The 13,543-nt window shown below is 41.5% G+C and overlaps 1 protein-coding gene across 3 annotated transcripts in view; it reads left to right on the top strand.

The window, feature by feature from the left end:
- Window positions 1-14: 14 nt before the first annotated feature.
- Window positions 15-13,543, top strand: part of REXO5 (RNA exonuclease 5) — a 36,929-nt gene continuing 23,400 nt past the window's right edge. For all 3 annotated transcript variants that reach the window (XM_014589666.1, XM_006153286.2, XM_006153287.3), the window contains exons 1-5: window positions 15-224; window positions 3,157-3,269; window positions 5,300-5,426; window positions 7,255-7,351; window positions 11,552-11,695. In XM_014589666.1, coding sequence (XP_014445152.1) covers window positions 87-224; window positions 3,157-3,269; window positions 5,300-5,426; window positions 7,255-7,351; window positions 11,552-11,695 — 619 coding nt within the window. In that variant the 5' untranslated portion in view covers window positions 15-86. The remainder of the gene's footprint in view (window positions 225-3,156; window positions 3,270-5,299; window positions 5,427-7,254; window positions 7,352-11,551; window positions 11,696-13,543) is intronic.

Here is a 13,543-nt window from a genome sequence, read left to right as displayed (position 1 = left end):
CCCGCCGCCCCCGCCGGAGACCGCCCGGGCCGGGGATCTGGGCCTCGGCGCTTCCTCGGCTCCGGCGGACGGTTCTCCGCAGCCTCATGGATTCCAATAGGGAGTGGACCGGGAGGCACCCCAAGAAGGACAGGAAGAGGAGGCGAGCCCCGAGCAAGCTGGTCGGGGCAGCTGGGGCGATGACAGTCCATCGGGATCTCGAGGAGAGGCAGCCCGAGGCCAAGGTGAGCAACAGGGAGCCCGAGCGGCGGCGGGGACCTCCCGTGGCGCCCGTCCCTGCTCTCCGAACCGGCTCTCTGGTCTATAAAGTGGGCGTCGCCGGGCACGTGTGCGTGCGTGCCCAAGATCCCGAGAGGAGAACGGAGAAGGGATTGCGGCGTGACCATCCCCCAGGGGGTGATTTCTCGCTTTCTGTCTCTCTGTCTCTGCCTGGCGAGCGCACGCGCCCTATAGCAAAAACCTCTCCAAAAGAAAAAAAAATGGTCGTGAGGATGTACTACCACCGACCCGTGGGTCGTTACTGGCGCCTCAAACCCTGTACCGTGCCTGGCACGCGATAGGAATGTTTGTTCGCTAAGTTTACTGAGGCTCTAGGATCTGAGGACATATCCCAGGGCTCAGCCACAGTGTACTGCCCTCCTGCGGGTTACTCCCGACGAGTGAGTAGAGTGAGTAGTAAGGCTGATCATCCTTATCTTCCATTGAGAGCTGAATATAGTCCTCCCGCCAGTCCTCAAACGTCTTGTGCTGGTGGGCTGATGTTACTCGGGGAGATGAAGGTCCCTGTGAATAAACAAAGATCACTGGTGGCTTATGCTCTGGTGAACAAAGATAGAAGGTAAGTTAAGCTATATAGAATGTTAAAGGTTAGTGCTATGAAAAAAGTATTATTAAAATAAGATTCCCTATTAGGAAAAAATATATATCTTGTAAAGGCTAATAACGTAAGAAGTGCAAGGAGGGGCCAGCAGGTGTCCTTGTGGTTAAGGCTCTGGATTCCCACATGTCCGACCATGGTTTGAGTTCGAGACCTGGCAGGTTGAAGATCCTGTCTGGCACGCGTGCATGCATCCCACCCAGAATCCTGAGAGGAGACTGGAGGAGAAGGGATTGCAGTGACCATCCCTCTGGAAGGGTGATTTCTCACTTTCTCTCTGTCTCTGGTGCACACATGCACCCTATGACAAAAACCTCAGAGAAGAAAGTGCAAGGAAGTTGACAGTCTCATTTTTTTTTTTAATTTTTGAAATCTCAAAAATTTCAAAATCTCTCATCCATTATTTGAAAGTAGTTGGAGACACCATGCTTTATTTCCACCCATCCCCTCCACTCAGATATTTTACTGTATATTTACTTTTTAAAAAACCTTTTTCCAAGACCAGCAGTTAGTGTAATGGCTATGTCCCTGGACTCTCATGTAGTCGACTGCGGTTCACGTCCCAGACCCGGTGGCTTAAAACTCACACTGGGTGCATGCCCAAGATCCCAAGAGGAGAATGGAGGAGAAGCGATGACCACACTGCAGTCCCTTCTCAATTCTCCTTTAGGGATTTTGAGCATGCACACGTGCCCAGCATGATTTTCAAGCCACCAGTTCCAGGACTTGAACCCCAGGTGGCCATTGGAAATCCAGCTCCTTAACCAACACACCATCTGCTGGCCCCTAGTGCATGTTTTCTATAAACGTACACTTTTTAGTTCTCCGAAAACCTCAAAAGATCTGGCAACTGTCCCTGTATTTCCACATGGCAACAATTTGTCAAAACTGAGTGGTATATCTTCCTCCTTCAGATGGGGGTGTGTACACTCTATCCTCCCACCTGGCCTGCTTATCTTATTTGCATTATAATCACAATGCAACCATCAAAATCAGGAAGGTACATGGACATAATTGCTGCTATCTAATCCTCAGGCCCCATCCAAGTTTCTCTGATTCTAGTAATACCTTTTAGCAACAGGATTCATGTGTTAAATTTAGTTATGCCTCTTTCTGAACATTTTCCTCAGTCTTTTCTGGACATTCATGACTTGACTGCTTCTGAATAATCCTGGGCCAACTATTTCATAAAATGCCCCCCAAGCTAAGTTTGTCTGTTTCTTTATTAATTGCAGGTTTAGTCAGCAATAATAGTGTCATTTCTTGAGGTATTTATGGTATGACAGGCAGTAGCCTTCCCATATTACACTTGCACTCTCTCATTGATCTCCCAGTAATCTTCTGAGAAAGAATTACGGTTATAGGTGAAGACACTGTCCTGGGAAGGCTAAGGCACTCAGCTAGTGTGACTCCAGGTCTGGAGCTCCTAACTGCTGTATTCTGCCGCTTCCCGGATCAAAACGAAAGTGGTAATTATCTCAGTTGTGCAAGTACAGGTGACTTCTATTTTCATTTATCTATTTATCTATTTATATTTTATCTGTTTTACCTTTCTCTATTATCAGATACCTTTCTCTATTATTGAGCCTTTTATCACAAGCGTAAGTTACCATAATGATGAGATAGAAGTGTAGATGGTTTTCTTAAGGAGCGGAGGTGCTTCACTGAACTCCCTGTTGCCAGGATAAATTGACAGCATTGACTTCGTTGATCTATGATCTGGCTCCTGCTTCACTCCTCACGTCTCCACTCGCATCAATACTTCACAACATGCAATCGTGGTTGCCGTCAAACCGAGCTACATGTTTGGACACATGCTTTGTCCACCCTGGCAGACTAGTTATTTTTATAGCTCAGCCCCAATGTTTTCATCTCGGTGAAGCCATCCCCACAAGTCTAACCCCCAGGGCAGTTAGCCTCTTTAGTGTCAAACCTTTATTCTAGTACTGCCCACACTGTATTGGAATGACCTGCTCTTGCATTTTTTTCCCCTAGTAGAATGGACTCCTTGTGAGCAAGAATCACGTTTTATCCTATGCCTACATGTCACTAAGTGTCTATAATTCAGGTTCTCTATCAGTATTTATCAAATAGTCTATTAAGTGATGTTACCAAAGGTTATTGTCTTAGATATTTATTTCTAAATAATTAACCATCCTCATGTTTGGTTTGATGTGAAAATAATCAAGACACTAGACTAACTTAATAATTTGCCTTGCTTTGTTGCTATTCTCAGTAATGTTTGCCATGTCCTGATTTTTTTTTTTTTTTTTTTATAGAAAGCCCGCTTGTCTACCATTTTATTTGCTGAAAATTGTGAAGTAACACATGGCCAACTTTGTGAATTATTGAAGTATGCAGTTCTTGGTAAATCCAGAGTTCCTAAACCCAGGTATGACATGAACTGAAGCAGTGGGTATAGATCAGAGGTTTCAAACTGATACCTAGAGGGCTGTATCTGGCTTGCTGGTATTTGTTTGCCATGCCACTATGTCCTAAATTTTTATGATAGTTAACAAGAATGAAATTTGAGAACGCTTGTAGAAAAATCCAGATGTTTTTGGTTCTTCAAAAATCTGGAAAGATTTGGCAACTGTCCCTGTATTCTCACAAGGCAGCAATGTGTCAAAGCTGAGTGGTGTAGACTCCTCCTTTTTTTTTGGACAGGTTTTTGCTGTAGGGTGCATGCGCTCGGCAGAAAGACAGACATACAGAAAGCGAGAAATCACCCTGCGGGGGGATGGCCATGCCACAAACCCTTCTCCTCCATTCTCCTCTCAGGATCTTGGGCATGCATGCACACATGCCCGGCGTGAGTTTAAGCCATCGGGTCCGGGACTTGAACTGCAGTTGACTACGTGGAGTCCAGTGACATAGTCATTACTCCATCTGCTGGTCTCAGCTTCCTCCTTTAGATGGGATGTGTACGCTCTATTGTCTCACCTGGCCCGCTTACCTTATTTATAGTATTTGTCTGGCCACCATTATTTAGTGTGTCACCTCCATGGTAGAACTAATTTAAGTAACACAACCACATATTACGCATTTTGGTTAATCTTCCTTTCACAAATAAAGGACAGAGAGAGTTTTGTTACTGTGATATTGTCAATGCCATTATGTAATGTCTTATAGAAATTATTTTTACATAGTGCCAATGAAGAAATTTCCAAATACATACATCTCTCCAGGGGAGGTTGTTATGAAATGACTGGATTCCTCAAAAGCCATCTTCTGCATCAATAAACACCGCCATTGGTCTGTCAATTAATCTGAAACTACGTTTGTTGAAACCAGCCATGATTACCTGCCTTAGGAAGGGCTGCAGAGAAAGTTGAAGTCTTAGAAGTATGCCTTTGTGGGACCAGCAGTTAGGGTAATGGCTATGTCGCTGGACTCCCACGTAGTCGACCGTGGTTCACGTATTGGACCCGATGGCTTAAAACTCACGCCGGGCGCATGTGTGTGTGTGCCCAGGATCCCGAGAAGAGAATGGAGAAGGGATTGTGGGGTGGCCATCCTCCTGGGGGGTGATTTTCCCGCTTTCTATCTCTCTGTCGCTCTGTCTGGTGAGTGCACGCGCCCTATAGCAAAAACCTCTCCAAAAAAAGGAAAAAAAAAGAAGTATGCCTTTGTAACATGCACTTAGTTATTAATAAAACTAAATCCTAACAGGACTGTAGGTTTAAGTGCATTGCTTTCACTTGGTGTTTTAACTTCATTTGAATGTAACAAATACTTAACCTCAAGAGATCTTCATTGAATTCTTTATTTCAACTCCTCCAGGTCTAGGCAGTCATTGAGTGATGATAAATTTCATTAGGGGGAACCAGCAGATGGTGTAATAGTTACGTTGCTGGATCCCATATACTCCACCAGGATTCGAGTCCCAGGCACAGTGGCTTAAACTCACACTAGGCCCATGTGGGCACATGTGCAAGATACCAAGAGGAGAATGGAAGAGAAGGGATTGCATTGTGACCATCCCCCTTGGGGGATGATTTCTCAGTTTCTCTCTGACTCTCTGGTGAGTGCACACGCCATATGGCAAAAATCTCTCTCAAAAAATAAATTTCATTAGGTGTCACGCACTGCCTTTTTTTCCCTCACTCTCTGGATGCCTGTAACTGACTTGTGAGCATCATTTTTTTTTTTTTTGTCATAGGATGTATGTGCTCACCAGAGAGTGAAAGGAATAAATAGTGAAAAGGAAATAGAAATCACCCCCCAGGGAATAGCCCATCTCTCCACACTTTTCCTGGGATTTTGGGCATGCACGTACACATGCCCCTCATGATTTTCATGTCACTAGGTCCAGAACTCAAACTGCAGTTGGCCCTGTAGAAGTTTAGGGCCTTAACCACCACACTACCTGCTGGCCCCAAAGGCATCATTCTTAGATGTATTGGTTTGATTTATCAACAGCTGGTGCCAGCTTTTTCACCGAAACAAACTGAACAACGTGGTGATTTTTGTTCTTCAGGGAATGAGTCAGCTACAATTTTACAGGTTCTATTTGGAGTTTGGATTTCTCCGAAAGGCATTCCGACATGTAAGTCAAGAAAACTTCGTACTGAGGGCTAAAGCAGGTTCTCCCATCCTGAGACTGATACATGTGGTTGGGACCATGCTTCTTGGCACCTTAGGGGATATTGAAAGCAAAATGGGTTAAGATTCAGAGAACTCATGTTGAGGATAGATTTGTCTCTTGATTTTCTTTGGTAATCTAAACAGAACACTAATTCCCAGATTGTAATTTATAACTCTCAGATTGATATTGTCCTATTTTATTTGGAGTATGGTATTTTCACAACTTAGAAAACCTGTGTAAAATCTGTCCAGCCCTTTGGCCTAGTAGTTAAGGGAACCAGATCTCACATGGCCAAACATGGTTTGAATGCCATCCCCAGTTGCTTAAAAACATGCTGGGTGCATGTGTATGCATGCTTGAGGTCCCAAAGGAGGAAGAAATAGAGGAAAAGGGATTGTGTAAAGACCATGTCCCATTGTGGGGTGATTTCTCCCTTCCCCTCATTGTCTTGTTTCTCTGGTGAGTACACATGCCCTGTGGCAAAGAGAAAAATGTTGTGTAAAATCATTGTTTTTCTGCCTTTTTTTTTTTTTTGGAGAGATTTTTGTTATAGGGCGCGTGCGCTCGCCAGAAAGACAGAGAGAGATAGAGAGATAGAAAGCGAGAACTCACCCCCCAGTGGGGATGGCCACGCTGCAATCCCTTCCCCTCCATTCTCCTCTCGGGACTTTGGGCATGCATGCATGCGTGCCTGGCGTGAGTTTAAGCCCCTGGGTCCGGGACTCAAACCGCAGTCAACTACATGGGAGTCCAACAACATAACCGTTATGCTTACTGCTGGTGCCCCTTTTCTAACTTTGTTTTAAAGAAAAAAAAAAAGCATAAGAGTAAGCACCCCTTAAAACAGTATCCAGAGGACCTGTTGACTCCATATTCCAATAGTCTGTTGACTCCATTTTCCCATAGCTTCCTCCATTTCCTATTGGCCCTTTTAAGTTGCTGAACTCTAGTTCAGTCTCTTTGAGTCTCCTTTTTTTTTTTCTCTCTTCCGTTTATTGAGCACTTCCTAGGTGCTGGGACCTCTATCATACTGCATGCATCATTATCTTGAATTCTTATAATAGCCCTGTAAGCGAGATAACCTTTTTATTCCCATTTTATACATAAAAAACTGAATACCTTCTAAAATGATAGAGCTAGAATAAAACCAGGTAAGCCCAAGGCTAGAGCTCTCAATCTCTTGGTACTGTTGTATCAGCTGCCCTAACTATGCGGCATGCTATCCAATGAAATAATAGATAATAGAAATGCTTTGAAAAATAATAAGGGACTTTCCTTATCTAAGCTAAAATATTTCTGTAGTGTTTGTGCCTTTTTTTTTGAGAGAGAGCTATTTTTACTAGAGGGCACATGCATTCACTGGAGAAGGAGACAGAGAGACAGAAAGCTAGATGTTACCCCATCCCCCAGGGGGATGGCCGCGCCTCAATCCCTTCTCTTCCATTCTCCTCTTGAGATTTTGGGCATGCACGCACACGCACCCAACATGAGCTTTAAGTCTCCGAGTCTGGGACTTGAACTGCGGTCACCTATGTGGTAGTTCAGCAATGTAACCATTACACCATCTCCTGGTCTCCCCATGTTTGTGCTTTTTATGATGTATAATCAAAGAAGCAAAGGACATTTTCGAAGGTGGGGCGGTAAATATGGCTTTGAAAAATCAGTCTTCCTTTTACAATGCAAATGTTTAAGGCCTAGTTCTTAGCACTGAACTACAAAAATCCAGGCCTTTCACAGTATTGCAACTACCATTAAGCATTTTTGTAAAAATTCATTAATGTGTTTTCAGAAATTCCGCTTGCCTCCTCCATCATCTGATTTTCTAGCTGATATCATTGGACTGCGAAAGAAACCAATAACTGGAGATCTGCCCAAGACAATGGGAGGTATGGCTGTGACTATCACTTACGATTGGCATATTCTAAAAGATATTATGAACATGATACGATGACTAGGTTGTTGGGAAAGTCATGACGTATTTTTCTATGCAAAAACGCATCGTGACTTTCCCGACACCCCAGTAAGTTAGTCATTCAAGTTTATTGTTGTAAACAATGAAACTCAATTCCTTACTAAAGCAAAATGTAACTTTTTTAAAGGACAAGATGGGTAGGTACCCAGGGAGATTAGATAGCAGGAACACAAGTCAGGATTTCTGGCTCAGAAATCATCTGGTTACCTTAGGTAGATAAGATTTCCTACATGGCACTGACTCTTTTTTTCTTTTAGATTTGTTTATTTATTTAATTCCATTTATTATTATTATTTTTTAATTTGACCAGACAAAGACAGACAGAGAGAGAGAGAGAGAGAAAGCAAGCCTCCAGGTCTGGAACTCAAACCACAGTCAGCCATGTGAGAATCCAGTGCCTTTAACCACCACGCCACCCTTGGCTCTTAAATTGGACCCTAAAGAATTACTTTGGGGACCACAGTTAGCGTAATGGCTGTGTCGCTGGGCTCCCATGTAGCCCACCACGGTTCAAGTCCTGGACCCAGTGGCTTAAACTCACGGCAGGCGCATGTGCGTGTGTGCCCAAGCCCCCGAGAGGCGAATGGAGGAGAAGGGATTGTGGTGTGGCCATCCCCTCTGGGGGATCGTTTCTCACTTTCTGTCTCTTTGTCTTTTTGGCAAGCACATACGTCTTATAGCAAAAACCTCTCCAAAAGAAAAAGAATTACTTTGAATAAATTTAAAACTGTCACTATCACTTACTTGTACCCATGAAGGTACAAGTAAGAAGAAAGACCTTGCCTTTGATTAATGTAAGGACTAATACTGCTCACAGTGAAGAATAAAGGTTTAGGTTCTAACCAGCTGAAAGAAATAGTCATGATAGCAGTGTATCCTGGAAGAAGTTATAGGTAAACTTCTGATTTGTTTGTTTATTTTACTTGGGGTGAGTTCATTGCACTAGGAAGATATTCAATGATGCTTTTTTGTGATCAGAGTAATTGAATAATTATATTGATAGAACATGAAAAAATGGGGAGGAGAGGAGAGGAGATTCCTTTCGTCTTCTCCAGAACTGTGCTTCCTATTAATATTATCCAACATATTGATAGCATCTGACTTCTAATTTCTTTTCTTTGTATTTGTTCTTCTCTTTCTAATAGATTATCTCATCTGCCACTGTGTTTAGTTTGACCTGTACATTACTATTAGTTTTGTATTTTTTAAAGAGATTTTTTGCTATAGGGTACTTGTGATTGCCAGAGAGACAAAGACAGAGAGACAGAAAATGAGAAATTCACCCCCCCCCCCAGGAAGATGGCCATGCCACAATCCCTTTGCCTTCTTGCCTCTTGGGATTTTGGGCACACACGCACACGTGCCTGGCATGAATTTTAAGCTGCTGGGTCTGGGACTTGACCTGCAGTCGACTACATGGTAGTCCAGCAACATAATCATTAAGTATGCCAACTGCTGGTCCTGGACCTATATATACATTATTTAAGCATCTTTGAGTAAATTATAGAATTGTCATGATGAGATTCTAGGCTCAAGAGTAAAGGCATCAAGTTGTAAAAGAAAACATATAATCAAGGAAAAGCAATGAGTCATGGTTTAAGACTATAGCTTATTGGGAATGCTGAAGTTTGGAATAGAAAGAGATAGTGGTGAGAGACAAAGCTGGAGAGGCAGATTCATTAAGGACTTGTCCGACAGGCTTTAAATACCATACTAAGGAGTTTGGGTTTTATTTTGTAGTCAGAGGATCCAGAGGGGTTATGACTGCTTCTCTATCCACTTAAGGATTTTGCTTCATCTTCTCATCCTAAATATTGAAGTAGGCAGGCATAATCTATAGCACTCTGATATTCTCTCAGTCTTTCCTTTGGAGTATTCATCTATTTTCCCCACATTTTTTAGCTATGAATCTTCTATGAATACTTCCTGGATCTTTATCTCTAGGTCTGATGTCCCACATTCTAGGCCTGCATTTTTGGCTTGCTGGGCATTTCTACTTGGATAGTCTGCTATCCTCTGAATTATAATAAAACTAAAAGCATTTTTCTCATCCTTAAATAATAGGTGCCATCTTCAAATCCCTTGTTCTATTAATATCATTTTCTGAGACACAGGTCTTGAATTTTAAATTTACATTTCTTTTGACTTCATGTTCCAGTCTGCATGGCTTGGTTCCCTTGCTCCTGTCAGTCCACTGAAGTCAACTCAAGTGACGTAGCCATTATGCCAACTGCTGGTCTCGTCTCCTTTACTTTTTGTAGCCCTTATCCCCACCTGATGTATAACATGTTTGTTTATTGTCCGTCTTCTCAACTAGAATTTAAGTTCCATGAGGAAACTTTGTTGGTTTTATTCATTGGGAAATTCTTAGTGGCTAGGGCAACTGATGCATAATACTTTGTTGACGAAATAGGATGATTTTATCACCATTCTCTACCAATTTTCTTGTGTAATATCCATATATGTATATATCTCCATCCCTTCTATCATGTTAATCCAAATTCTACTCATTTTTAGTTTGCCAGATTTATTTACTTATTATTATTATATTATTATTATTATTTTTGCCACAAGGGTGCATGTACTTGTCAGAGAGAGAGAGAGAGGAAAAGTGAGAAATCACCTCCCAGAGGGTGATGGCCATGTCACACTTTCTCCATTCTCATCTCAGGATTTTGGGGCACAAACATATACATGCTGAATCTGGGACTCGAACCATGCTTGGCTATGTGGAAGTCCAACTCCTTAATCACCACGCCACCTGCTGGCCCCTTTTTTGCCAGAATTAATGGCAAAACCTTGTCTAGTTTCTCTGTTATGCTTCCTATAAACCTTTGAGGTTAATCTTTTTAAAATCATTATTTAATTTAATTTAATTTATTATTATTTTTTAAAATTTGACCAAAGAGAGAGAGAGGAAAAGTGAGAAAGCAAACCATCAGGTCTGGGATTCGAACCATGGTCTGCCATATGAGAGTCTATCAAATGCCATGCCACCTGTTGGCCCCGATGTTTATCTTTCTTAAAATACTGTTGTGGTTATATTACTGCCCTTAGGAACTTTCTGTTGCTCACCATTATGTGTTGAAAATTCAAACTCTTGAGCTCAGCCTTCATATTGGTCTACAAAATTTTTATTGTTTTCTCGCTACCTTGTTTTCTATATTCCTCTCTTACCCAGAATGCCCTATTCCATTTACAATATTTTGACTCTTTTGATTGCAAGGAACAGATACTTATTCAAGCCATATTAAGTAAAGAGAGTATTGTTTGAAAGATCCATATAGACTAGAAAGATATCAGGAAACTACCTCTAGGAAGAGCTGTTCTCCATCCATTTCATAACATCAACTTTTTAAAAAAAATTAATTTCATTTATTTTAAATTTGCTATAGGACACATGTGTTTGCTAGAGAGAAAGAGAGAGAGAGAGAAAGTACCCCTTGGGGGATGACGGCACTACAATCTCTTCTCTTCCATCCTCCTCTCGGGATTTTCGGCATGCACACATATACACCCAGTATTTTTTTCCAAGCCCCTGGAGCTGGGGCTTGAACCATGCAGTTAGCTATGTAGAGTGCAGTCAGCTTAACCACCATGTCACCTGGCTGGCTCTAGAACATCAACTTCTCTGTGTATGTTTTCTAATGTCTTCTAACCAATTTGTTCTCTGTTCTCTGTATTTTCTATTAATAGTTCAGATTCTAGAAGCAGGCAGCTTGATAAGCTTAGCTAATTACCATCATCCTTTTGAGCATGTCTTCACAAGGAATATCAAGTCATGTAATGGAGAGGTCTAATGCACCAGTTGTTTGAATTTTTTTTTTCCAAGGCAGCTAATTTTTTCTTTCTTGAACCATCTCTATCCACCCTAGCATGAAATATATTCTCCCTCTTTTCCCTTTTGTGGCCTTTATTATTATAACACTTTTGGGACTTATTTTCTCTTTGTGTTCTTATTACTGTATTATATTGCAGGACCCCTTAAAAGTTGGAGCTGGGTCTTATACATCTTTTGAGTTTCAGTATGCTTCATCTACACAACATTGGAAACGTGTCCTCTGAGGTTCTTAAACTATGCACTTTAATATATGTTCAATTTTCTTTGTTTCAGGGTCTTTACCTTCTACTAGTTCAAAAGCCAACATTAATCTGCAGAATGACCCTGTCATTCAAAAATATGGCTCTAAGAAAGTAGGCTTGACCAGATGCCTTCTTACCAAGGATGAAATGAAAACATTTCACTTTCCGTTACCAGGTTGGTTCAAATTTAGTCTGATGTAAAAATACCTAGCAGTTTATTGACAAATACTACTATTGAAAGTTCATTTTTCTGGCTGCTTTTCTAGTGGCTTATACTAACTTATTCCATCTTCTATTAATAAGCACAGTGTTTTTTCAAAGTGTGGAATGTGTATGAGGATTGACCAAGTGATGATTTTAGGTAGCATGAACATGACATTACATGGCACTGAAATATTTACTGAGAAAGGTATTCATTTTCATTCTTTCTCATTCAGCTTTCTTTTATTCCTTTTTAATATATTCAAAAGAGCTAATATGTCTTTAGCATTTTAATGCTTCTCTATTACTTCTAATTCTCCTCCCAAGGAATTAGCCCCAGCCCCAGGGCCATGTGGGAGCTGAGCACCTTAACTACACCCCCCTTTTTTAAATTGCCAGCAAGTATATACGCTCTCCAGAGAGAAAAAAACACCTCCCCTCATGGGATGTGGTCACACCACAATTCCTTCTCCATTTCTGCATCCTTTCAGGATTTGGGAGACACACACACACACACACACACACACATACACACACACATACCCCTAGCGTGTTTCTCAAGCTTCCATGAGAGGAATTCAAACTGCTCCAACATGTGGGATCCAGCTCTCTTTACCACTAGGCTATGGGGCTGACCCACACTCTACTTTTCCTTAACAAATAGAGCAAGGGGGAACCAGCAGTTAGCGTAATGGCTATGTCACTGGACTCCCACGTAGTCGACCGCGGTTTGCATCTCGGACCTGGTGGCTTAAAAATCACGCCGGGCGCATGTGCGTGCGTGCCCAAGATCCCGAGAGGAGAATGGAGGAGAAGGGATTGCGGCGTGGCCATCCCCCCGGGGGGTGATTTCTCACTTTCTGTCTCTCTGTCTCTCTCTGTCTGTCTGGCGAGCGCACGCGCCCTATAGCAAAAACCTCTCAAAAAAAAAAAAAACAAAAACAAATAGAGCAAGTGTGATTTCAGAGCTCTGGTTGGTTGTATAGTAAGAATTTAATGGAACATGCTTTCATTTATTACCTCCTAATTACAGCAGTGATGCTAAATTTCTTTTGTTAAAGATATTTTTGTTGAGATATAATTAACAAATCACACAATCCACTCATTTGAAGTATACAATTTAGTAACTTTTAGTATGTTTATAGTGTTGTTCATCCATGATAGCGGTCTATTTTGAAACAGTTTCATCCCAAAAGAAACTCTGTACTATCATTTCAACTTCCCTGACTTTAGGCAACCATTAATCTACCTTTTATCTATAGTTTTATTCATTCTTGGTATTTCTTATCAATGGAATTTTACACTGCGTGGTCTTTGTGACTGGCTTTTTCTTTTCTTTTTTTAATTTCACCATAGGGTATTTGCTGGAGAGAGTCAGAGAAAGTGAATAAAAGTGAGAAAGTACCCCTCCCATGGGGAATAGTCACACTGCAATCCCTTTGCCTCAATTTTCTGGGCTTGCACACATACATACCCCGTGTATTTTTAAGCCACCAGGTTCAGGACTCGAGACACACTGTCGGCTGTATGGATGCCAGCCAACTTTACCATCATGCCATACAGGCTGGCCTGTAACTTAACTTTTTTCATTTGGCATAATGTTTTCATCCATGTTGTAGCATATAACAGTACTTTATTCATTTTCATTGCCTAACAATAATCCATCTATGGATATACTCTATTTTTTAAAAAAGAATTATTAATTTAATTTTATTTATTATTTATTATTATTATTTTAATATGCTATAGGGCATGTGGGCTCACCAAAGAGAGACTAGGGGTATGGGAAGAGGAAGTGAGAAAGCAAGGAAGCAAGCCATCA

This window comes from Tupaia chinensis, unplaced genomic scaffold, assembly GCF_000334495.1.
Source record: "Tupaia chinensis unplaced genomic scaffold, TupChi_1.0 Scaffold000367_1, whole genome shotgun sequence".
NCBI lineage: Eukaryota > Metazoa > Chordata > Mammalia > Scandentia > Tupaiidae > Tupaia > Tupaia belangeri.
Note: the sequence above shows the minus strand (reverse complement) of the source record. Positions and strands in the feature narration are given on the sequence as shown.